Source organism: Pleurodeles waltl, chromosome 10, assembly GCF_031143425.1.
Source record: "Pleurodeles waltl isolate 20211129_DDA chromosome 10, aPleWal1.hap1.20221129, whole genome shotgun sequence".
NCBI classification, from domain to species: Eukaryota; Metazoa; Chordata; class Amphibia; order Caudata; family Salamandridae; genus Pleurodeles; species Pleurodeles waltl.
The window spans coordinates 1,082,822,071-1,082,846,085 of record NC_090449.1 but is presented as its reverse complement, the minus strand read 5'-3'; the positions used below and the strand labels follow the sequence as shown (position 1 = coordinate 1,082,846,085).

The following is a 24,015-nucleotide window of genomic DNA, read 5'->3' as shown; positions in this document are numbered from 1 at the left end:
GCGACAGGATATGCCCCCAAACACAACGTGGACATATCACAGAAAACAGAGCTGTTTTTAGCAAAGTGACTACCTGTAGATTTTGGCCTCTAGCTCAGCCGCCACCTAGGGAAACCTACCAAACCTGTGCATTTCTGAAAACTAGAGACCTAGGGGAATCCAAGGAGGGGTGACTTGCGGGGCTCGGACCAGGTTCTGTTACCCAGAATCCTTTGCAAATCTCAAAATTTGGCTAAAAAAACACATGTTCCTCACATTTCTGTGGCAGAAAGTTCTGGAATCTGAGAGGAGCCACAAATTTCCTTCCACCCAGCGTTCCCCCACGTCTCCCAATAAAAATGATACCTCACTTGTGTGGGTAGGCCTAGCGCCCGCGACAGGATATGCCCCAAAACACAACGTGGACATATCACAGAAAACAGAGCTGTTTTTAGCAAAGTGACTACCTGTAGATTTTGGCCTCTAGCTCAGCCGCCACCTAGGGAAACCTACCAAACCTGTGCATTTCTGAAAACTAGAGACCTAGGGGAATCCAAGGAGGGGTGACTTGCGGGGCTCGGACCAGGTTCTGTTACCCAGAATCCTTTGCAAACCTCAAAATTTGGCTAAAAAAACACATGTTCCTCACATTTCTGTGGCAGAAAGTTCTGGAATCTGAGAGGAGCCACAAATTTCCTTCCACCCAGCGTTCCCCCACGTCTCCCGATAAAAATGATACCTCACTTGTGTGGGTAGGCCTAGCGCCCGCGACAGGATATGCCCCAAAACACAACGTGGACATATCACAGAAAACAGAGCTGTTTTTAGCAAAGTGACTACCTGTAGATTTTGGCCTCTAGCTCAGCCGCCACCTAGGGAAACCTACCAAACCTGTGCATTTCTGAAAACTAGAGACCTAGGGGAATCCAAGGAGGGGTGACTTGCGGGGCTCGGACCAGGTTCTGTTACCCAGAATCCTTTGCAAATCTCAAAATTTGGCTAAAAAAACACATGTTCCTCACATTTCTGTGGCAGAAAGTTCTGGAATCTGAGAGGAGCCACAAATTTCCTTCCCCCCAGCGTTCCCCCACGTCTCCCGATAAAAATGATACCTCACTTGTGTGGGTAGGCCTAGCGCCCGCGACAGGATATGCCCCAAAACACAACGTGGACATATCACAGAAAACAGAGCTGTTTTTAGCAAAGTGACTACCTGTAGATTTTGGCCTCTAGCTCAGCCGCCACCTAGGGAAACCTACCAAACCTGTGCATTTCTGAAAACTAGAGACCTAGGGGAATCCAAGGAGGGGTGACTTGTGTGGCTCGGACCAGGTTCTGTTACCCAGAATCCTTTGCAAACCTCAAAATTTGGCTAAAAAAACACATGTTCCTCACATTTCTGTGGCAGAAAGTTCTGGAATCTGAGAGGAGCCACAAATTTCCTTCCACCCAGCGTTCCCCCACGTCTCTCGATCAAAATGATACCTCACTTGTGTGGGTAGGCCTAGCGCCCGCGACAGGATATGCCCCAAAACACAAAGTGGACACATCCTAAATTTTGGAAAAAAACAGAGGTGTTTTTTGCGAAGTGCCTACCTGTAGATTTTGGCCTCTAGCTCAGCCGGCACCTAGGGAAACCTACCAAACCTGTGCATTTCTGAAAACTAGAGACCTAGGGGAATCCAAGGAGGGGTGACTTGCGGGGCTCGGACCAGGTTCTGTTACCCAGAATCCTTTGCAAACCTCAAAATTTGGCTAAAAAAACACATGTTCCTCACATTTCTGTGGCAGAAAGTTCTGGAATCTGAGAGGAGCCACAAATGTCCTTCCACCCAGCGTTCCCCCACGTCTCCCGATAAAAATGATTACCTCACTTGTGTGGGTAGGCCTAGCGCCCGCGACAGGATATGCCCAAAAACACAACGTGGACACATCACAGAAAACAGAGCTGTTTTTAGCAAAGTGACTACCTGGAGATTTTGGCCTCTAGCTCAGCCGCCACATAGGGAAACCTACCAAACCTGTACAGTTCTGAAAACTAGAGACCTAGGGGAATCCAAGGAGGGGTGACTTGTGTGGCTCGGACCAGGTTCTGTTACCCAGAATCCTTTGCAAACCTCAAAATTTGGCTAAAAAAACACATGTCCCTCACATTTCTGTGGCAGAAAGTTCTGGAATCTGAGAGGAGCTACAAATTTCCTTCCACCCAGCGTTCCCCCAAGTCTCCCGATAAAAATGATACCTCACTTGCGTGGGTAGGCCTAGCGCCGGCGACAGGAAACACCCCAAAGCGCAACGTGGACACATCCTAAATTTTGGAAAAAAACAGAGGTGTTTTTTGCGAAGTGCCTACCTGTAGATTTTGGCCTCTAGCTCAGCCGGCACCTAGGGAAACCTACCAAACCTGTGCATTTCTGAAAACTAGAGACCTAGGGGAATCCAAGGAGGGGTGACTTGCGGGGCTCGGACCAGGTTCTGTTACCCAGAATCCTTTGCAAACCTCAAAATTTGGCTAAAAAAACACATGTCCCTCACATTTCTGTGGCAGAAAGTTCTGGAATCTGAGAGGAGCTACAAATTTCCTTCCACCCAGCGTTCCCCCAAGTCTCCCGATAAAAATGATACCTCACTTGCGTGGGTAGGCCTAGCGCCGGCGACAGGAAACACCCCAAAGCGCAACGTGGACACATCCTAAATTTTGGAAAAAAACAGAGGTGTTTTTTGCGAAGTGCCTACCTGTAGATTTTGGCCTCTAGCTCAGCCGGCACCTTGGGAAACCTACCAAACCTGTGCATTTCTGAAAACTAGAGACCTAGGGGAATCCAAGGAGGGGTGACTTGCGGGGCTCGGACCAGGTTCTGTTACCCAGAATCCTTTGCAAACCTCAAAATTTGGCTAAAAATACACATGTTACTCACATTTCTGTGGCAGAAAGTTCTAGAATCTGAGAGGAGCCACAAATTTCCTTCTACCCAGCGTTCCCCCAAGTCTCCCGATAAAAATGATACCTCACTTGTGTGGGTAGGACTAGCGCCCACGAAAGGAAAGGGCCCAAAACACAACGTGGACACATCACATTTTTTTATAAAAAGCAGTGCCTACCTGTGGATTTTGGCCTATAGCTCAGCCGACACCTGAGGAAACCTAGCAAACCAGTGCATTTTTGAAAACTAGAAACCCAGGGGAATCCAAGATGGGGTGACTTGCGGGGCTCTGACCAGGTTATGTTACCCAGAATCCTTTGCAAACATCAAAATTTGGCCCAAAAAACACTTTTTCCTCTCATTTCGGTGACAGAAAGTTCTGGAATCTGAGAGGAGCCACAAATTTCCTTCCACCCAGCGTTCCCCTAAGTCTCTCGATAAAAATGGTACATCACTTCTGTGGGTAGGCCTAGCGCCCACAAAAGGAAATGGCCCAAAACACAACGTGGACACAACATATTTTTTCACAGAAAACAGAGGTGTTTTTTGCAAGGTGCCTACCTGTGGTGTTTGGCCTGTAGCTCAGCCGGCCCCAGGGGGGGGGGGGGGGGGGGCAGAAATGCCCTAAAATAAATTTGCCCCCCCAACCCCCACCCTCCCCCGCCGGGAGCGACCCTTGCCTACGGGGTCGCTCCCCCTGCGTGACATTGGCACCAAAAAACAAATCCCCGGTGCCTAGTGGTTTCTGCCCCCTTGGGGGCAGGTTGACCTAAACTCAGCCAATCTGCCCCCAAGGGGGGCAGAAATGGCCTAAATACAATTTGTCCCCCAGGGGAGCGACTTTTGCCTGATGGGTCGCTCCCCATCTCTAAAAAAAAAAATAAACAAAGAAAAAAAAAAAAGAAAAAAAAGAAAAATTCCCCTGGCGCCTAGAGGTTTCTGCCCCCCCCCCCCCCCCCGGGGGCAGATCGGCCTAATAATAGGCCGATCTGCCCCCCGGGGGGGCAGAAATGGCCTAAAATAAATTTGCCCCCCCAACACCCACCCCCCCCCCCCCCGGGAGCGACCCTTGCCTACGGGGTCGCTCCCCCTGCGTGACATTGGCGCCAAAAAACAAATCCCCGGTGCCTAGTGGTTTCTGCCCCCTTGGGGGCAGGTTGACCTAAACTCAGCCAATCTGCCCCCAAGGGGGGCAGAAATGGCCTAAATACAATTTGTCCCCCAGGGGAGCGACTTTTGCCTGATGGGTCGCTCACCATCTCAAAAAAAAAAAAAAAAAGAAAAAAAAAAAGAAAAAAAAAAAAATTTCCCCTGGCGCCTAGAGGTTTCTGCCCCCCGGGGGGGCAGAAATGGCCTAAAATAAATTTGCCCCCCCAACACCCACCCCCCCCCCCCTGGGAGCGACCCTTGCCTACGGGGTCGCTCCCCCTGCGTGACATTGGCGCCAAAAAACAAATCCCCGGTGCCTAGTGATTTCTGCCCCCTTGGGGGCAGATTGACCTAAAATTGGCCAATCTGCCCCCAGGGGGGCAGAAATGGTCTAAATACAATTTGCCCCCCCAGGGGAGCGACCCTTGCCTGATGGGTCGCTCCCCATCTCTAAAAAAAAGAAACAACAAAAAAAAAAAACACAAAAAAAAAATTGCCCTGGCGCCTAGAGTGTTCTGCCCCCCCCCGGGGGCAGTTCGGCCTAATAATAGGCCGATCTGTCCCCCGGGGGGGCAGAAATGGCCTAAAATAAATTTGCCCCCCCAACCCCCACCCCCCCCCCCCGGGAGCGACCCTTGTCTACGGGGTCGCTCCCCCTGCGTGACATTGGCGCCAAAAAACAAATCCCCGGTGCCTAGTGGTTTCTGCCCCCTTGGGGGCAGATTGACCTAAAATTGGCCAATCTGCCCCCAGGGGGGCAGAAATGGTCTAAATACAATTTGCCCCCCCAGGGGAGCGACCCTTGCCTGATGGGTCGCTCCCCATCTCTAAAAAAAGAAACAACAAAAAAAAAAAACACAAAAAAAAAATTGCCCTGGCGCCTAGAGTGTTCTGCCCCCCCCCGGGGTCAGTTCGGCCTAATAATAGGCCGATCTGTCCCCCGGGGGGGCAGAAATGGCCTAAAATAAATTTGCCCCCCCAACCCCCACCCCCCCCCCCCCGGGAGCGACCCTTGTCTACGGGGTCGCTCCCCCTGCGTGACATTGGCGCCAAAAAACAAATCCCCGGTGCCTAGTGGTTTCTGCCCCCTTGGGGGCAGATTGACCTAAAATTGGCCAATCTGCCCCCAGGGGGGCAGAAATGGTCTAAATACAATTTGCCCCCCCAGGGGAGCGACCCTTGCCTGATGGGTCGCTCCCCATCTCTAAAAAAAGAAACAACAAAAAAAAAAAACACAAAAAAAAAATTGCCCTGGTGCCTAGAGTGTTCTGCCCCCCCCCCGGGGGCAGTTCGGCCTAATAATAGGCCGATCTGTCCCCCGGGGGGGCAGAAATGGCCTAAAATAAATTTGCCCCCCCCAACCCCCCCCCCCCCCCCCCGGAGCGACCCTTGCCTACGGGGTCGCTCCCCCTGCGTGACATTGGCGCCAAAAAACAAATCCCCGGTGCCTAGTGGTTTCTGCCCCCTTGGGGGCAGATTGACCTAAAATTGGCCAATCTGCCCCCAGGGGGGCAGAAATGGTCTAAATACAATTTGCCCCCCCAGGGGAGCGACCCTTGCCTGATGGGTCGCTCCCCATCTCTAAAAAAAGAAACAACAACAAAAAAAAACACAAAAAAAAAATTGCCCTGGCGCCTAGAGTGTTCTGCCCCCCCCCCGGGGGCAGTTCGGCCTAATAATAGGCCGATCTGTCCCCCTGGGGGGCAGAAATGGCCTAAAATAAATTTGCCCCCCCAACCCCCCCCCCCCCCCCCCCACCCCCCCGGGAGCGACCCTTGCCTACGGGGTCGCTCCCCCTGCGTGACATTGGCGCCAAAAAACAAATCCCCGGTGCCTAGTGGTTTCTGCCCCCTTGGGGGCAGATTGACCTAAAATTGGCCAATCTGCCCCCAGGGGGGCAGAAATGGTCTAAATACAATTTGCCCCCCCAGGGGAGCGACCCTTGCCTGATGGGTCGCTCCCCATCTCTAAAAAAAGAAACAACAAAAAAAAAAAACACAAAAAAAAAATTGCCCTGGCGCCTAGAGTGTTCTGCCCCCCCCCCCCCCCCCGGGGGCAGTTCGGCCTAATAATAGGCCGATCTGTCCCCCGGGGGGGCAGAAATGGCCTAAAATAAATTTGCCCCCCCAACCACCACCCCCCCCCCTCCGGGAGCGACCCTTGCCTACGGGGTCGCTCCCCCTGCGTGACATTGGCGCCAAAAAACAAATCCCCGGTGCCTAGTGGTTTCTGCCCCCTTGGGGGCAGATTGACCTAAAATCGGCCAATCTGCCCCCAGGGGGGCAGAAATGGTCTAAATACAATTTCCCCCCCAGGGGAGCGACCCTTGCCTGATGGGTCGCTCCCCATCTCTCTAAAAAAAAAAAAAAAGAACAAAAAAAAAACACAAAAAAAAATTTGCCCTGGCGCCTAGAGGTTTCTTCCCCCCCCTGGGGGCAGATCGGCCTAATAATAGGCCGATCTGCCCCCAGGGGGGGCAGAAAAGGCCTTCCCAAAAAATTGCCCCCCCTGGGAGCGACCCTTGCCAAAGGGGTCGCTTTGTTGCGTGACATTCGCGCGCAAAAACAAACTCCCTGGTGTCTAATGGTTTCTGCCCCCCTTGGGGGCAGATTGGCCTTATCAAAATAGGCCAATCTGCCCCCAAGGGGGGCAGAAATGGCCTAAATATATATTGCCCCGTAGGGGAGCGACCCTTGCCTAAGGGATCGCTCCCCACCTAAAAAAAAAGAATTCATCACAAAAAAAAAAAATGGTCCCTGGTGCCTAGAGGTTTCTGCCCCCCCTGGGGGCAGATCGGCCTAATAATAGGCCAATCTGCCCCCAGGGGGGGCAGAAAAGGCCTTCCTAAAAAAATGCCCCCCTGGGAGCGACCCTTGCCCAAGGGGTCGCTCCCTTTTGCCAATTTCAAGAAGAAAAAAAAAAAATCCCTGGTGTCTAGTGGGGTTTCAAAAGCCGGATTGCAAGCAATCTGGCTTTTGAAACCTGTGAGAGACTTCAAAGGGAAGGAAATACATTTCCTTCCCTTTGAAGCCTCTCGGGGCCTCCCCCATGGGATTGAAAAAGAAATGCAAATGCATTTCTTTTTCAATCGCGCTGGAAGCTCTGCTTCCAGTGCGATGGGGGAGACCCTGTGACTAATCAGCGCGCGCTCGCGCGCTGACGTCACAGGGGGGGTTGGGGGGGTCGGGGGTGGGAGGGGAAGGGCTTCCCCTTCCATCCCTGACTTGGGGGGGTGGGGGGGAACCCCACAGAGGGAGCGAGAGCGCTCCCTCTGGGCTCTGTGCACAGGACGTAATGGTTACGTCCTGGGCACAGCAGCACTGTGCCTCAGGACGTAACCATTACGTCCTGGGCACAGAAGGGGTTAACAACCGCACCAAGAGTCTTTACAAAATGTCTAGCGGTAGTGGCTGCACACATCAGAAGGCAGCAAATACACGTATTCCCGTATCTAGACGACTGGCTAATCAAGACCAACTCACTGACAAGGTGCTCACACCACACAAATCAGGTCATACAAAACCTCTACAAACTCGGTTTCACCATCAACTATGCAAAATCACACATTCTGCCGTGCAAAGTACAACAATATCTAGGAGCCATAATAGACACAACAAAAGGATTAGCCACTCCAAGTCCACAAAGAATTCAAAATTTCAACAAAATCATACAACGCATGTATCCAACACAAAGAATACAGGCAAAGATGATATTACAACTCCTAGGCATGATGTCCTCATGCATAGCCATTGTCCCGAACGCAAGACTGCACATGAGGCCCTTACAACAGTGCCTAGCATCACAATGGTCACAAGCACAGGGTCACCTTCTAGATCTGGTGTTGATAGACCGCCAAACATACCTCTCGCTTCTATGGTGGAACAGTATAAATTTAAACAAAGGGCGGCCTTTCCAAGACCCAGTGCCACAATACGTGATAACAACAGATGCTTCCATGACAGGGTGGGGAGCACACCTCAATCAACACAGCATCCAAGGACAATGGGACGTACATCAAACAAAACTGCACATAAATCACCTAGAACTGCTAGCAGTTTTTCAAGCACTAAAAGTATTCCAACCAATCATAACTCATAAATACATTCTTGTCAAGACAGACAACATGACAACAATGTATTATCTAAACAAACAGGGGGGGACACACTCAACGCAGCTGAGCCTTCTAGCACAAAAGATATGGCGATGGGCAATTCACAACCACATTCGCCTAATAGCACAGTTTATTCCAGGGATCCAGAATCAACTTGCAGACAATCTCTCTCGAGATCACCAACAAGTCCACGAATGGGAAATTCACCCCCAAATTCTAAACACTTACTTCAAACTCTGGGGAACACCTCAAATAGACTTATTTGCAACAGAAGAGAACGCAAAATGCCAAAACTTCGCATCCAGATACCCACACAGGCAGTCCCAAGGCAATGCCCTATGGATAAACTGGTCAGGGATATTTGCATACGCTTTTCCCCCTCTCCCTCTCCTTCCATATCTAGTAAACAAATTGAGTCAAAACAAACTCAAACTCATAATGATAGCACCAACATGGGCAAGGCAACCCTGGTACACAACACTGCTAGAACTATCAGTAGTACCCCACATCAAATTGCCCAACTGGCCAGATCTGTTGACACAACACAAACAACAGATCAGGCATCCAGATCCAGCATCGCTGAATCTAGCAATCTGGCTCCTGAAATCCTAGAATTCGGACATTTAGACCTTACACAAGAATGTATGGAAGTCATAAAGCAAGCTAGAAGACCATCCACTAGGCACTGCTATGCAAGCAAATGGAAAAGGTTTGTTTGCTACTGCCATCATAATCAAATCCAACCATTACACGCATCTCCAAAGGATGTAGTGGGTTACTTGCTACACTTACAAAAATCAAACCTAGCTTTCTCTTCCATTAAAATACACCTTGCGGCAATATCTGCATACCTGCAGATTACCTATTCAACTTCACTATTTAAGATACCGGTCATTAAAGCATTTATGGAAGGCCTTAAAAGAATTATACCACCAAGGACACCACCCGTTCCTTCATGGAACCTCAATGTTGTCTTAACAAGACTCCTGGGTCCACCTTTTGAACCCATGCACTCTTGTGCAATACAGTTCCTAACCTGGGAAGTTGCATTTCTCATCGCCATCACATCTCTACGGAGAGTAAGCGAAATTCAGGCGTTTACAATACAAGAACCTTTTATCCAAATACACAAAAATAAGGTAGTCCTAAGGACCAATCCTAAATTTTTACCAAAGGTTATTTCACCGTTCCACCTAAATCAAACTGTAGAACTACCAGTGTTCTTCCCACAGCCAGATTCCGTAGCTGGGAGGGCACTACATACATTAGATGTCAAAAGAGCATTGATGTATTACATTGACAGAACAAAAAACATCAGAAAGACTAAACAACTATTTATTGCATTCCAAAAACCTCATGCAGGAAACCCAATCTCAAAACAAGGTATAGCCAGATGGATAGTTAAATGCATCCAAATCTGCTACCTTAAAGCTAAACGACAGCTGCCCATTACACCAAGGGCACACTCAACCAGAAAGAAAGGTGCTACCATGGCCTTTCTAGGAAATATTCCAATACACGAGATATGTAAGGCAGCCACATGGTCTACGCCTCACACATTCACCAAGCACTACTGTGTAGATGTGTTATCCGCACAACAAGCCACAGTAGGTCAAGCCGTATTAAGAACATTGTTTCAGACTACTGTCACTCCTGCAGGCTGATCCACCGCTTTTGGGGAGATAACTGCTTACTAGTCTATGCAAAACATGCGTATCTACAGCGACAGATGCCATCGAACTGAAAATGTCACTTACCCAGTGTACATCTGTTCGTGGCATGAGACGCTGCAGATTCACATGCGCCCACCCGCCTCCCCGGGAGCCTGTAGCCGTTCGGAAGTTAGCTTAGGCTTTGTACATTTGTAAATATATTATTTAAACCTTAAATAGGTACATACTTATTCACTCCATTGCATGGGCACTATTACTACAACACAACTCCTACCTCACCCTCTGCGGGGAAAACAATCGAAGATGGAGTCGACGCCCATGCGCAATGGAGACAAAGAGGAGGAGTCCCTCGGTCCCGTGACTCGAAAGACTTCTTCGAAGAAAAACAACTTGTAACACTCCGACCCAACACCAGATGGCGAGCTATTGCAGAACATGCAAATCTACTGCGACTGATGCCACGAACAGATGTACACTGGGTAAGTGACATTTTCATTACCAAGCAGTACTGCCTGGACCGTCAGGTCTGTAGGGACAGGCTTTTTGCCCGTTCCGTCCTGCAGGACTTACTAGTTTGAACTTGGTTCACAGAACCACCTCCGGAAATGGTGTTGCTTGGGTATCCAATCAAAGATAAGGAATCTGCCGTTAGAAGTCTCCTTCAGATGGACACTTTCCTGCGGTAACGCCTTATTTGGTAGAGATTATAGCAGCAGATCCCTTACCGACCCGCCCTTTATGACCCAGTCTCCGAATTGATTTCTAGGTGCACGGACTCCCCTTTCGGGGTTTGAGTTTTGAAGCTCCGGCAGTCTGTGTTCTTGATGGCTGTGTGCTTCTAGCGTGGAAAGTTGTGAAAAGAAACTAACACTGGCGCAGCATCTATACAGGACCCACACGGACGATGCCAACGACAAATGCGGAGTCGATCAACGCTATCTACGGGCACGCAGGGGCACTGCTCATGAAGTCTTCCAGATCGACACCTGGGGAGATTTCAAAGGTAAGGAATCTGCGGCTACCTATAGTCGCCTTAACGCAAGGCATTACCAAAGATAAACAACGTGTCATCTGTGACTTGGGTCCACTTCCCAGACCGTTCAACCTTACGTAGGCTGAAACCAGTGTGGGGACGGCTTGTGCTTCCTCTGGAGGGGATCTTTTGTGGCTGTACTGCTCTTGTTGGAGAAAGACCAAGACATTTGTTTGCTTATGTTCGATCACTCTGGAATACCAATGAGTATGAGAGGATAGACCAGGAAACATCCCTTGGATATAGTGGCTGAGATTAATTCAAACTTTTTCAGTCGCCTTGTTTTGTGCACGGAGACTGGTGCGAGCAGAGGAGCACAGAGATGCTTACAGAGACCTACAGTGGCAACACAGACGTATGCACATATGAAGAGGGACACTTAGACACAGTCACAGAGAGGACCACAAAGGGGTTGACATACACACAAAGGCACAGACAGTTTTGCTACATTGAATGTTCCAATCATGTATTGTGGCTACCAACAATGGGCAAGCTTTGTAGATGAACAATTGTTTGGCAAGAGGCTATATCGGTAATTTCAGCAGATACTTTGTGGCTGCCTTCTTGGTGTGTTGGCTTTGAAAGTGCTCTTCAGAGCCTCCCCGTGGTTCAGGTTGTGCAGCGTTACCAGGGCGTGGTGGTTTCTGTGTGGCCTTATGGTGAGGTAGCATTACATAGCAAGTCATGGTTGTGGCCTACAGTTTAAAGAAAAAAACCCTAGCTACCATTCCCAACCCAACCACTGGGTGTTAATACGTATGGCATCTATTACAAGTAAGTATATGTTTTAAAGTATTTCTAAGAATAACATGTTTATATGAAGAAAACAAACTTTTTACAGCATGCAGTTTCTCGCTGTGTTTAGATGTGTATCCTTTGGAAATTCCTCAGTACTCTTTATCCTGCTTTTAGGAATGCACAGAAAGAGGATCGAGCTCACCGGCGTGAGGAATACCGAGAATACAAGAAAATAAAAGCCAAGCTGCGACTTCTTGAGGTTCTCATCAGCAAACAGGATTCTTCTAAATCAATCTGAGCACTGCGGCGCAAGATGACACCTCGGGTCGGAGTCTGAGCGCTATGCCTAAAAATGGCATCTCAAGTCGGTATCTGAGGACTACGACTAAAGATGATACCTTGAGTCAGTATCTGAGTGCTACGCCTAAAGATGGCACCTCAGGTCAGTATCTGAGCACTGCAGCAGAAGTTGGATCCTCAGCTGGTCACAGAAGGACCCAGTACTTGCCTGAGCCCACACTCTTGCAAAACTCCATTCTCTGCACTCTGTAGTGTCACTTGAGAACCTAACTGAAGTGCTCCTGTACCTTGGTTACTCGGCAAAAGAAAACGTTCAGAATTAACATTGACTGTTGTTCAATTTTTGCAAGCACACTTTAATTTTCCTCAAATTTTTGGTGTATTTTGGTTGAAGATACCTATAATATTTTTTTCAAGGTTCCGAAAACTTGAGTTTTGTTACTTTTATTTCTTTGTGTTTACTGCAAAATAAGCTAATGAAACTCCAGATGCCTTTTTGTAGTTTGGACTGACAGCCGATTGAAAACACAGGTGCGCACACTCCTGGAACATCAGAGCTCCTTTCAAAGGATCACTGTGGAATAGTTTCTTTCTGTGTAATATACAGTATTCCATATCACACAGAGCTAGCATGTAAAATCTAATTAATTTGTTTATTCACAGTACACCACCTCTGCAAAACCATGGATAAGCCAGAAGTGACCTTGCTTCTTGTAACTTTGCAGCTTGGAAAGTAGAATATTTTAGATATATCACATGCTGCCTCTGGGACTCATCAGCTGTTGCCCATTCTGGCACCAGTCCCATCAACTGTAATGTGCATTGCAATGAAACTGGTCTGTCAGTTATTGTAGCAGGTGAAAACAGCGGCACCTCCTACTCACAAGGAAGATTTGAGCAGCTTAAGTGTGCTCCAAGTTTGTAGTTGAGTCTTGGTCCACGCACACGAGAGGACTAGTTTTGTTGTATTCTGTTTCTGGCGGTCAGCAGTATTTTTGTTTAAGATTTTGAGTTTCACATTATCTGGTGTGGCAAGCCTCCTGGGCCTCTGTGTGCCTGTGGTGCAGAGCACCGTTAAGTGAACACAACCTTCTTTTCAATGCTTTGGTGCCCACTTCAGTTTTATCTCTAAGTACTAATACTCCTCAGATATTTTATTCACTTTGACTAGCCTAACATTGTAGTGAGAGCCTTGTAAACAGGTTTTCCATCAGCCTGGAGCCAACAACACCATTTGCAGTGTACAACATGCTACTGGCTGTGTGCACTATGCAGCTGCACCTTCAGTGAGTGACATTTTTATTTTTTTAACCATGCTCAAATCTGTCCATTTGTATTAAGTTTTACATTTTGTTAGTTTTTGGACTTCAGCAGTCTGCAGCGAGAGATGGAAACTAGCACTGAATAGGACCCACCCATCTCTGTTGATGTGCTGTACCTGGAGATAAAGGGCAACCCTTAGTGTATGCGCAAAGGCTGCCTATCATCCTTGATAGATTGTACCCTCTGCGGGAGCTATAAAGCCTGGTGCTGTCGCTTACTGTTTGGTTTGGATCGGGAGGACCTTCCCACTGCTAGCAATCTGGGTGTTACTTCCTCCGCCCAGATCCTACTTTGTAACAAAGCGCTGTCATCTCTTCTTATGAGCCCATTGCAGTGACTGTTTGTCTTTTTATATAGAAAGGTCTCCAAGGGTGTGCCTGCTCGTTCTTCATTCTTGATTCTATGCTGTTGTGTGCCAAATCATCTCACTTGATCAAATCCCTTTTCTTATGTTGATCTGGTTGAGCTTTAAGTTGCTTTTTGCATTGCAATTCTGTTTCCTGTTTAGGTTGTGATAGTTAGACTGGACCCTAGATAAGTGAGGTAAATGTCATACCTGACCTCTGGAGTTCCCCTCTTCCCCACATGGAATTAATGTAGTGATAGCAAGCTTCTCAGCTGGAATTTGTTTTTATAAAACCCAACCTAGCCGAGTTTGATTTGATCAGAGGTTAGCATCGCCTACTGTATTTCGTGGATGAATAAGGGGTGAACTCTGACCGGTTGATCCACTTCATTATAATGCTAGTCTGAGCATTCGGACTAAGATCAGCATCTCAAACATTGTCCGGGCTCAGGTGGATCTCAAGACCAGCAGCAGTGGAGGAGGTGGTGAGAAAGAGCAGCGTCTGAAGATCAGCACCAGTGGGAGGAGGTGGTGGGACCAATCAGCATCAGAAGATCAGCACCAGTGGAGGAGGTGGTGGGACCCAGCGGCGTCTGAAGATCAGCACCAGTGGGAGGAGGTGGTGGCACCCAGCGGCGTCTGAAGATCAGCACCAGGGGATGAGGTGGTGGCACCCAGCAGCATCTGAAGATCAGCACCAGTGGGAGGAGGTGGTGGGACCCAGCGGCATCTGAAAATCGGCACCAGTGGAGGAGGTGGTGGGACCCCACGGCGTCTGAAGATCGGCACCATTGGGAGGAGGTGGTGGGACCCAGCGTCGTCTAAAGATCAGCGCCAGTGGAGGAGGTGGTGGGGCCCAGCGGCGTCTGAAGATCAGAGCCAGTGGAGGTGGTGGGACCAAGCGGCGTCTAAAGATCAGCACCAGTGGAGGTGGTGGGACCCAGCAGCGTCTAAAGATCACCACCAGTCGAGGAGGTGGTGGGGCCCAGCGGCGTCTAAAGATTAGCAGCAGTTGAGGTGGTGGGACCCAGCAGCGTCTGAAGATCAGCACCAGTGGAGGAGGTGGTGGGGCCCAGCGGCGTCTGAAGATCAGCACCAGTGGAGGAGGTGGTGGGGCCCAGCGGCGTCTAAAGATTAGCAGCAGTTGAGGAGGTGGTGGGACCCAGCGGCGTCTGAAGATCAGCACCAGTGGAGGAGGTGGTGGGGCCCAGCAGTGTCTGAAGATCAGCACCAATGGAGGAGGTGGTGGAACCCAGCGGCAATTCTCAAGTCGTTTATCTTTAACTTGTTTTCTCCCATCTCCTCAAGCCTCCCTGTTCTAAACTCCAGCAAAATATTCCTGAGGATCACTGACCAACGCCTGAAGAGTCCAGAGTCCAGTATGCAAGGAGTTCCTTTGATGGAGATAAACAGACCATCATACGCTACCTGCACCAGGGTGATGCTGCCTCTCCGACATTCCCTACTCTGCCATTAATTACTCTGTGTCTCCGAAGAGAACCACTACCACCACAAGATGCCCTGCTCCAGCAGGAGACCATGATCAGTGATATCAGGGTACCTTAGTCCTAAAGTGCCCCCCCTCACCTACATGGGCAGTCATGAGAGCACTTCAAAGAACTGTGCACCACAATTAGCTGACCAGTCCAAGACTTGTGCTGTGAGCTCTGCGTTTTCTGAAGCCACTGAGGAAGGGCCAGCATTGTCTCTTCCACAAGTGTGGCATAGAGAATCCAGAAGACAAGGTGTCATTGGACTTGAGTATTCTTGTGAGGGAGGTTACCATCCTTGTCTGTGGGTTGTGATTGACGGGAGTAGGAGGTCAGAAGCTATAACCACTTGGCTGTACTTTTATGCTGCAAATGATGGCCATTACACAGCAGGTCTAAGAGTTGGGGTATACGTCAGTGCTGCAGTCTGAAATCACTGGTTTTGGAGTGTAAATCTGTGCTTCCTCAATAGGCATGAGACCACTGGTTCTAGGTGCTGCGGTATGACTTGGAGCTGCACCTTGTGATGAGATTACTGGTTCTAGGTACTTGGGTATGAATTGGTGCTGCAGCTTAAGATAAGATCACTGGTCATGGGCGCAGGAGTGTGCATCCGTACAGCAGGCTGAGATGTGATCAGCGGTTGTGGGAGCAGGAAGTATGCGTTAGTGCAGTAGGCTGGCACGTGATCAGCGGTTGTGGGAGCAGGAAGTATACGTTAGTGCAGTAGGCTGCGACGTGAGCAGTGTTTGTGGGTGCAGGAGTATGTGTCAGTGCAGCAGGCTGGGACGTGATCAGTGGTTGTGGAAGCAGGAGTATGCGTCAGTGCAGCAAGCTAAGATATGATCATCGGTTGTGGATGCAGGAGAATGCATCAGTGCAGGAGGCGTAATCAGTGGTTGCAGGAGTATGCGTCTGCTGCTGCCTGAGACGTCTGATTTGTGGGTGCGGGAGTATGCATCTGCTGCTGGCTGAGACAGGTGATTTGTGGGTGTAGGAGTTTATGTCTGCTGCTGGCTGAGATGGGTAATTTGTGGGTGCAGTAGTATGCGTCTGCTGGCTGAGACGCGTGATTTGTGGGTGTGGGAGTATGTGTCTGCTGCTGGCTGAGACGTCTGATTTGTGGGTGCGGGAGTATGCGTCTGCTGCTGGCTGAGACGAGTGATTGGTAGGTGCAGGATTATGCGTCTGCTGCTGGCTGAGATGTGTGATTTGTGGGTGCAGGAGTATGCATCTGTTGCTGGCTGAGACGCGTAATTGGTAGGTGCAGGAGTATGCGTCTGGCTGAGACGTGTGATTTGTTGGTGCAGGCGTATGTGTCTGCTGCTGGCTGAGACGTGTGATTTGTGGGTGCGGGAGTATGCGTCTGCTGCTGGCTGAGACGTGATTTGTTGGTGCAGGAGTATGCGTCTGCTGCTGGCTGAGAAGTCTGATTTGTGGGTGCAGGAGTATGCGTCTGCTGCTGGCTGAGATGTGTGATTTGTGGGTGCTGGAGTATGCGTCTTCTGCTGGCTGAGACGTGTGATTTGTGGGTGCAGGAGTATGTGTCTGCTCTCTGAGTCGGGTGATTTGTGGGTGCAGGAGTATGCGTCTGCTGCTGGCTGAGAAGTGTGATTTGTGGGTGCAGGAGTATGCGTCTGCTGGCTGAGACATGTGATTTGTGGGTGCGGGAGTATGTGTCCGCTGTCTGAGACGCGTGATTGGTAGGTGCGGGTGTATGCGTCTGCTGCTGGCTGAGACGTGTGATTTGTGGGTGCGGGAGTATGCGTCTGGTGGCTGAGACGCGTGATTGGTAGGTGCGGGTGTATGCGTCTGCTGCTGGCTGAGACGTGTGGTTTGTGGGTGCGGGTGTATGCGTCTGCTGCTGGCTGAGACGTGTGATTTGTGGATGCAGGAGTATGCGTCTGCTGGCTGAGACGTGTGATTGGTAGGTGCGGGTGTATGCGTCTGCTGCTGGCTGAGACGTGTGATTTGTGGGTGCAGGAGTATGCGTCTGCTGCTGGCTGAGATGTGTGATTTGTGGGTGCAGGAGTATGCGTCATGCTGCAGATCGAGACGTAATCAGCAAGGGGCAAAGAATAGTTGATTTCAGATCCAAGAACTGTTACCTCATTGTTGGCTTGCTGGGCAGCCAGCTTCTAGGAAGGGATTCTCTGTTCTGTTCGATCACGTCCTGTTCCCGACCCCCTTTCCCCCCCCCCTCCCAGTGCAGCCAGGGAATGATTTAACTTTTCTGCATCGTCCAGCCGCTTAGAGTAACTGCAGGCGAGACTCGACCCCCTCGTCTTTCTGCAGTCACTAAAGGTGTGCTTCTTTTTAGCTTGGCGTTGATTGGTTAAGGGCTATTGAGAGGTTTAACTTAAGATTTTGTCCAACATGATTTCATTTTGTAGTATGGTCAAATGCAAAATGTTTCCATCTGTTGTGCTTTTTCTGCTCTCTTTTCTTGTGAATTTTTTCAGAAGCCAATTCAAAATGTGCAATATTTATGATAAAAGGCGGTTGTATGCCAGAATAGTCTAATATTCACAGAGCTGGGAAGCTCCTTCTTGCTGCAGGAGTCTGGTGGTGTGGGAGATACCCTCAAGTACATAATGTTCCCTTGTGCTTATCCGTCAAGTCTTGAACCTACACCCAGGACAGCCGTCCATGAAAGCCCCTCAGCTCCACTCTAATTCCGACCTTCCCTTTGTCCTCTTTAAGTCGAGTGCATGGGAGAACGTCTGGTGCTGTCGGCAGTCCTACAGTCCTATGATGTGAACACCTAGGCCCAGCCCAGTGCCGGGAGCTGTGGCCCAACATGACCAGGGGGAGGAATCAGTACTTTGCCGACTGACACCTTCAGATGAGTCCAACATTGGGAAGATAAACTCCTGACTGCATCTACTCTCGCGGACGTCTACTAGCTCCTCTTGTAGAAGAAGCAGTGATTACCAGCCTCATTGATGCGACACATCGTCAGATATCGGGGTTTTAGTTCTGATTCAAACCTGTGTTACGTTGGAGGTGTGGAGTTTGAGGTTCTTGTGGTACCTTCACTGCCTGCTGTACGTCACCCGGACTGCACGAGTCAGGGCACCTTCTTGGATTAACTTGTTTCCACCCAAAGCTCTTTCCCTTCAGGCCCACAAGCTAAACCTGGTTGCGTAGTAACATGTTGTTCCTTGCCTCTTGCAGTTCTGCGGGACCGGTTCGCGTCTTCTTGAGTCGCACTCTTCAGGCTTTGTCTGGGGACGTTCGTGCGAGGAGCTTCACATGCTGGCCATAGCGGCCTGGCTCTCCAGACCTTCACTCTGGGCTCAAATGCTCCCCTTGAGAGGTTTCCTTCAGTGATCTGGTCTAATGATGTCTGTCATCCCTGCCAAGGGAAGCATCTGGACCATGTCTGGTTAATTCTCTTGGATTTAATGCACGCGGTCCTCGCACAGCACCAGTTACTCCCTTCGGAATATGGAGGGTGTTGCTGGTCTCCTTTCTTAGACCAGTGAGCAGTGGAGTCACAGTCTATAATGTGCTTTCAACTCCACCTTGAGGCTGTGAGGAGCTGCTGCATACATCTGTAGAGTCCACAGCAACAACCGGACAGAATCGTTCTAACTTGCAGTTACATGTACCCCGCCTTCTATGTTCATATCAAACCAGTCCTTCCTTATCTGGATAGCCCTTCTAGCCTGGTTCATCTCTAGCTGAAACAGAGGTTTTAAACCCCCACATTTCACGCGCCCCTACGCTCTTACCCATTGAGTAGTCCAAAGGGTTTGCACACTACTACGGGGTGGCAATGGACCATAGGTTTCCTCTTTTGAAACCTTCTACGGTATTACTGAATCTTTGCACAGTTGGCTTGCCACCATTGGTGCTCGCCCAGATGACATGCATACCTGTCACTTAGTTGCAGTTGTTCTAGTATCTATATGGTCTTCTCTGGTAAAAGAGTTGGTTCTTGACAGCAAGCCGCCTCAGCTTGTCGGTATTGTGCAATTTCCTCGTACGTTTGTGCATTTGCTTGAGTGTTATTGAAGAACTGCACATAATCTTTCATTCAAATACTTTGCTATATCTTCCTTAATTGTAAACAGGTGCTTTTCGGTACAAAACCTATCTGTGGTGTTGATTGTATTTGGTGGTTTCTCCTTATTACCTGTTAGTTGCAATCTTTCACTGCTAGCCGCAGCATCCTTCGGAGGCAGTCGAGGGAAGCTCAGTCTGATGGCCGAGTCGATGCCCTTGGTGTCTAAAATCCCTTCAGACACTGGTGATCTTCCAAGTGTCACCAACCTAACCAGACATGGTACATTTGTGGACCTCAGCTTGCTTATGCGGCTTCGAACTGCTGTTACTCTGGTGTTGCTTTTTGTACGTATCAGTCGTGGTGCAGTCAGTCGTCTCCTTTCTTTGCATGCAACTGCTCTCAAACGCATGTTTTATGGCAAACGGGTGTCTGTGATGGACACATTGAAACTGCTCGTGAAAGACCAAAAATCTGCCTTTCTATAGTTTTCAAACCACAACATTGGTGAAACCTATAGCAGGTGTACCTCACAAACATTTTGTGAACTCTCTTGCAGGTTTTTGTGACAATTAAAACAGATTTCTAGCACTTACATGTCCCCTGTATGCACGATTTTCCTGTGGTCGTAGCATGTATTTTGTAAATTCAAGCAAAAGCACGAACTGTAGCTTTCACTGTTTATTTGTTTTTTAATTTTTATTTAAAATGATTGTTGCACCTTATTGTGACATTTGGGCCCGCCCTTAGAAATCGGCAACCTTCGCACAATGCACACTGTGCCAAGCGTTGAGTCCAACGAGGCACCAGGAAATGTTGGCAAAACCAGTGTGTATTGGATATACATGAATGTTTTTTTTTTTTTTATACCACACGCAAGGTGTCAATATGCACTATTTAAACGTTTTAAATAATATATTTGTCCTTTATAATACTTAAATCTATATTATTCCAATATTTTTATATGTTTGCAAAAACCCCAGTTGGTTCTAATTCAAAGTGTACTCCAGCTTTGTTGTTCATTTTGCAGACGGGCTGTTTATTCGGTATATGTGCCCTCTGACCAGCATGGCAGCTATTGTGCTACAGATGTGGTTTGTGCCATCGTTGTTGAGCAATAAATAAATGATAGTTAGGCGTTTAGTAATTAATTTCAGTTCTACATGGTTAATATGCATATATGTATGTATACACATACACATTTAGATACCAAGTTGTCTGTAGGCGTGTATAATATATACATACATTTGTATAAGTACCAGGCATAATTGCATTGCTGTGTCTGGCTGTTTCACTGTATGAACTTTTATAATAAAGACACAGTACCTCTGCCTTTCACCCCGTCCTGCTTTTCTTTTTCTTCTACAGAGTGCTGCAGGGATGACGAACTGAGTCCACATTTTATTTTACTCTGTTCTTTCTGATGGATACAACTACCTGTGGATTCCTCACCTAATGAATACTCCCATGGCGCCAGCATTCGACGGAAATCATCTTCCTAGCTTCTGCACGTCGACGAGGACGTCACATTAGCCCACGCAACGCCGTCTGACGTCATACAGGCATTAAGAGGTCCTCGCCGACGTGCCGACGTCAGTTCCCTTTTTTCCGTGCATTCGAAACGGTTATCTTCGAGGGAGCTACTGTTACTTTCGTAGTTACAGTATATTTCTGCTGCGTGAATTTTCTCTGCGGTTATTATGTCTCAGAGAAAGTCGGGTTTCAAGCCCTGTCGGGAGTGTGGGGGCAAGATGTCTGTTACTGACCCTCACTCCGATTGTTTATGGTGCTTAAGCTCCGACCACGACGTCGCAACTTGTGATTCATGTCAACCCATGAATCCGAAAGCCCTAAAAGAACGAGAGGCTAAACTCTTCATGGCGAAGTCTAAAAGGAAGGAGAAGAAGCATCATAAGAAGTCCTCCTCGCCAAGGTCTCATCGGCGTCATCGAGACTCACGGCGCCATAGGGATTCACGGCGTCATTCCAGCAAGGAGTCTCGTTCGAGGTCGCCTTCGGCTCGGCGTCGAAAGACTTGGGAGGTCAGTCCTACGGTCACACCACATCCTTCGACGCCGTTGCCTTCTCCAGCTTCGCCGACTTCGCCTGGACAGGCTTCAGTGATTGAGGTGACGCAGCCTCAGGTGTTTTCTCCGACGTCGCAGACGTGGAGGCTGGAGTCGGGGTCGCCTTCGATCCAGGCACCCCTGAAACCGGCCTTTCCGGCCCCTGGAGCCGATAATACCGCATTTCTGAATGCAATGTATACCATCTTTCAGCAGATGGCTCCAGGCGGTCCTCCAGCTGGTCCTTCGGGGCCCCTGGCTTTTACCTTGGGTGCTCCGGCGCCGTTACGGCCGGCACCCTTTATGCCCTTTCTCCCTTTAGGGAATGTGGGCTCGGCGCCGGTGTTGACTCCGGTGTCCGCTCCGGTGGTTCCAGAGGTTTCGGCCCCGGAGGTTTCCATCCCGTCGACTTCGGGATTTCGGCCAGTGACTCCGGCAGGGCCATCGGAGACTCCAAGACGTGACTCTCTTCGTCCGGTTCCTTCCTCGGTGCCGAAGCTGCCTGTGGCACCGGACATGGCGTCGGATGGATCCGGAGATCGGCGCCGATCCTCGACTTCGGCGGATGCCATGTCGACGCCGCGTATCGAAGAAAGGCTGCATTCAAGAAGGCGTGCTCTCCGTCTTTTGGAAGAGCAGGAATACCAACGAGTCTTGGAGGAAGGGGAGATTGAGGACTCTGGCGAGGGTCTTCATGGTCTGGATACAGCCAGTGGGCTGGATACTTCCCCTGAGTGGGACCTATCATCTCCAGGGGAGTATACGGAGGAGGCAGCTACCTTTCACGCTGTGGTAAGAAAGGCAGCTTACTTTCTGGAACTGCCTTTGCCGGTGGCGAAACAGAATTTGTTGACTGAGGTTCTGCATCCAGCCTCTACTGCAGCAGAGCCTCTTTTGCCATTCAATGAGGCTTTGCTTGATCCGGTGTTGGGGGTGTGGAAGAAGCCAGTATCTTCCTCGGCTGTTCATAGGGCTGTGGCCAGGAGGTATCGGGCTGCGCCATCTGACCCTGGCTTTCTGTCCAGACACCCTACGCCGGAGAGCTTGGTGGTGCAGGCCTCCTGTTCTTCTAGATCAGTGCCTGGATCTTTCCCGACGGTGCCGGGGGACAGGGACTCCAAAAAGTTGGATGTACAATCCAAGAAGATATTCTCGTCCTGCAGTATGGCGTTGAAGTCCACCAACGCGACTTGTATCTTGGGGAGATACATCCATGCTCTTATGGACGACATATCATCTTCGTATACGGAGCTTCCCCAAGGACTTTTGAACATGGTTTCGGATGCCCAGGCTGCCGCAACCCAGATTATCCAATCTGGGTTGGATACGAACGACTCAGTGGCTAGGGCGATGGGCACGGCTCTGGTGGCGAGGAGGCAGGCTTGGCTCCGCAACTCAGGGTTCTCTGCGGACGTGCAGTCGACCCTGTTGGACCTCCCGTTTGATGGGGACAAACTGTTTGGAGCCAAAGCGGATTCTGCCTTGGAAAGGTTTAAAGAAAGCAGAGCTACAGCCAAGTCACTGGGACTGCAAGCCCCTTCTTCTGCCTCCTCTAGGTTTTTTAGGAGGTTTCGTGGTTTTGGACGGGGTTCTTCCTCCTCTTCCTTTCGGGGGAGATACCAGCAACCTGCCTCTTCTCTCACCTTTAGATCGATTAGAGGGAGAGGTAGGGTCCGCACCAGGGGAGCTTCTCAGCAGCACTCTGCCTCTTCCTCGACCTCTGGAGGGGTGCAGCAGGGGAAGCAGCCTTAGGCTTCCACCAGTCCCCACTCACTCCTCTCCTGTAGGGGGAAGGTTACGGCACTTTCTTCACAAGTGGCAGACTATTACATCGGACACTTGGGTTATCAGCGTTGTGGGGAAAGGCTACACTGTTCCCTTTCGGGAGTTTCCGCCCCCCATCCCGCCCCGCCCATCGTATTGTTCAAAAGAACACCTCCTGTTGCTATAACAGGAAGTTCAGGTCCTCCTATTAAAGGGCGCGGTGGAGTTGGTCCCAGAGCAGGAAAGGGGTCGAGGTTGTTACTCGAGGTACTTCCTGATTCCCAAGAAGGATGGTCGGTTGAGGCCAATCCTGGACCTGAGGATCTTGAATTGGTTCCTCAAGCAGGAAAAGTTCAAGATGCTGACCCTAGCTCAGGTGCTTTTGGCGTTGAACAATGGAGATTGGATGGTGTCTGTCGACTTGCAGGATGCTTATTTTCATATCCCGATACTCTAGTCGCACAGGAGGTATCTCCGGTTTGTGGTGGGGTCGCAGCACGATCAGTTTGCGGTCCTCCCGTTCGGTCTTACTTCGGCACCCCGAGTCTTCACGAATGTGATGTCGGTGGTTGCGGCAGAGCTCAGAAGGAAGGGGATAGCAGTATTCCCTTACTTGGACGACTGGTTGATCAAAGCCAAGTCCCCGGAGCTTGTGTTGCATCATCTGCAGTCAACAACCCAGTTGTTGTTCGACCTGGGCTTTTTGGTGAACTTGCCCAAATCTCACCTAGAGCCCTCTCAACGCCTCCTGTTCATAGGGGCAGTACTGGATACAAAATTGGATCGAGCCTTTCCTCCGCCTCAGCGGATTCAAGATATTCAGGAGTTGGTTCCAATGTTTAGAAATGGAGCGGTCATTCCAGTCCTCAAGGTCCTTCTTCTACTCGGTCTGTTTGCCTCCTGCATACTGTTGGTCACGCATGCTCGCTGGCACATGAGAACTCTTCAGTGGTGCCTCCGAAGGCAGTGGTCTCAACACAAAGGAGATCTCGAAGGTTCGGTCAAAATCTCCAGAGATGCTGCTGCGGACTTGAAGTGGTGGATTGCGGGCAACAATCTTTCACAAGGAAAGCCGTTTCGCGCAGTCACCACCAGTGACCACGGTCATAA

The 24,015-nt window shown here is 49.6% G+C and overlaps 1 protein-coding gene across 5 annotated transcripts in view; it reads left to right on the top strand.

Moving 5' to 3' along the window:
- FAM13B (family with sequence similarity 13 member B) overlaps positions 1–20,413 on the top strand; it is a 387,820-nt gene extending 367,407 nt beyond the window's left edge. For 3 of the 5 annotated variants that reach the window (XM_069212172.1, XM_069212174.1, XM_069212173.1), the window contains exon 21: positions 11,782–12,034. In XM_069212172.1, coding sequence (XP_069068273.1) covers positions 11,782–11,905 — 124 coding nt within the window. In that variant the 3' untranslated portion in view covers positions 11,906–12,034. Of the gene's footprint in view, positions 1–11,781 lie in introns of all 5 variants that reach the window. The other 2 variants (XM_069212170.1, XM_069212171.1) reach the window with 2 other exon arrangements.
- The last annotated feature ends 3,602 nt before the right edge of the window (positions 20,414–24,015 follow it).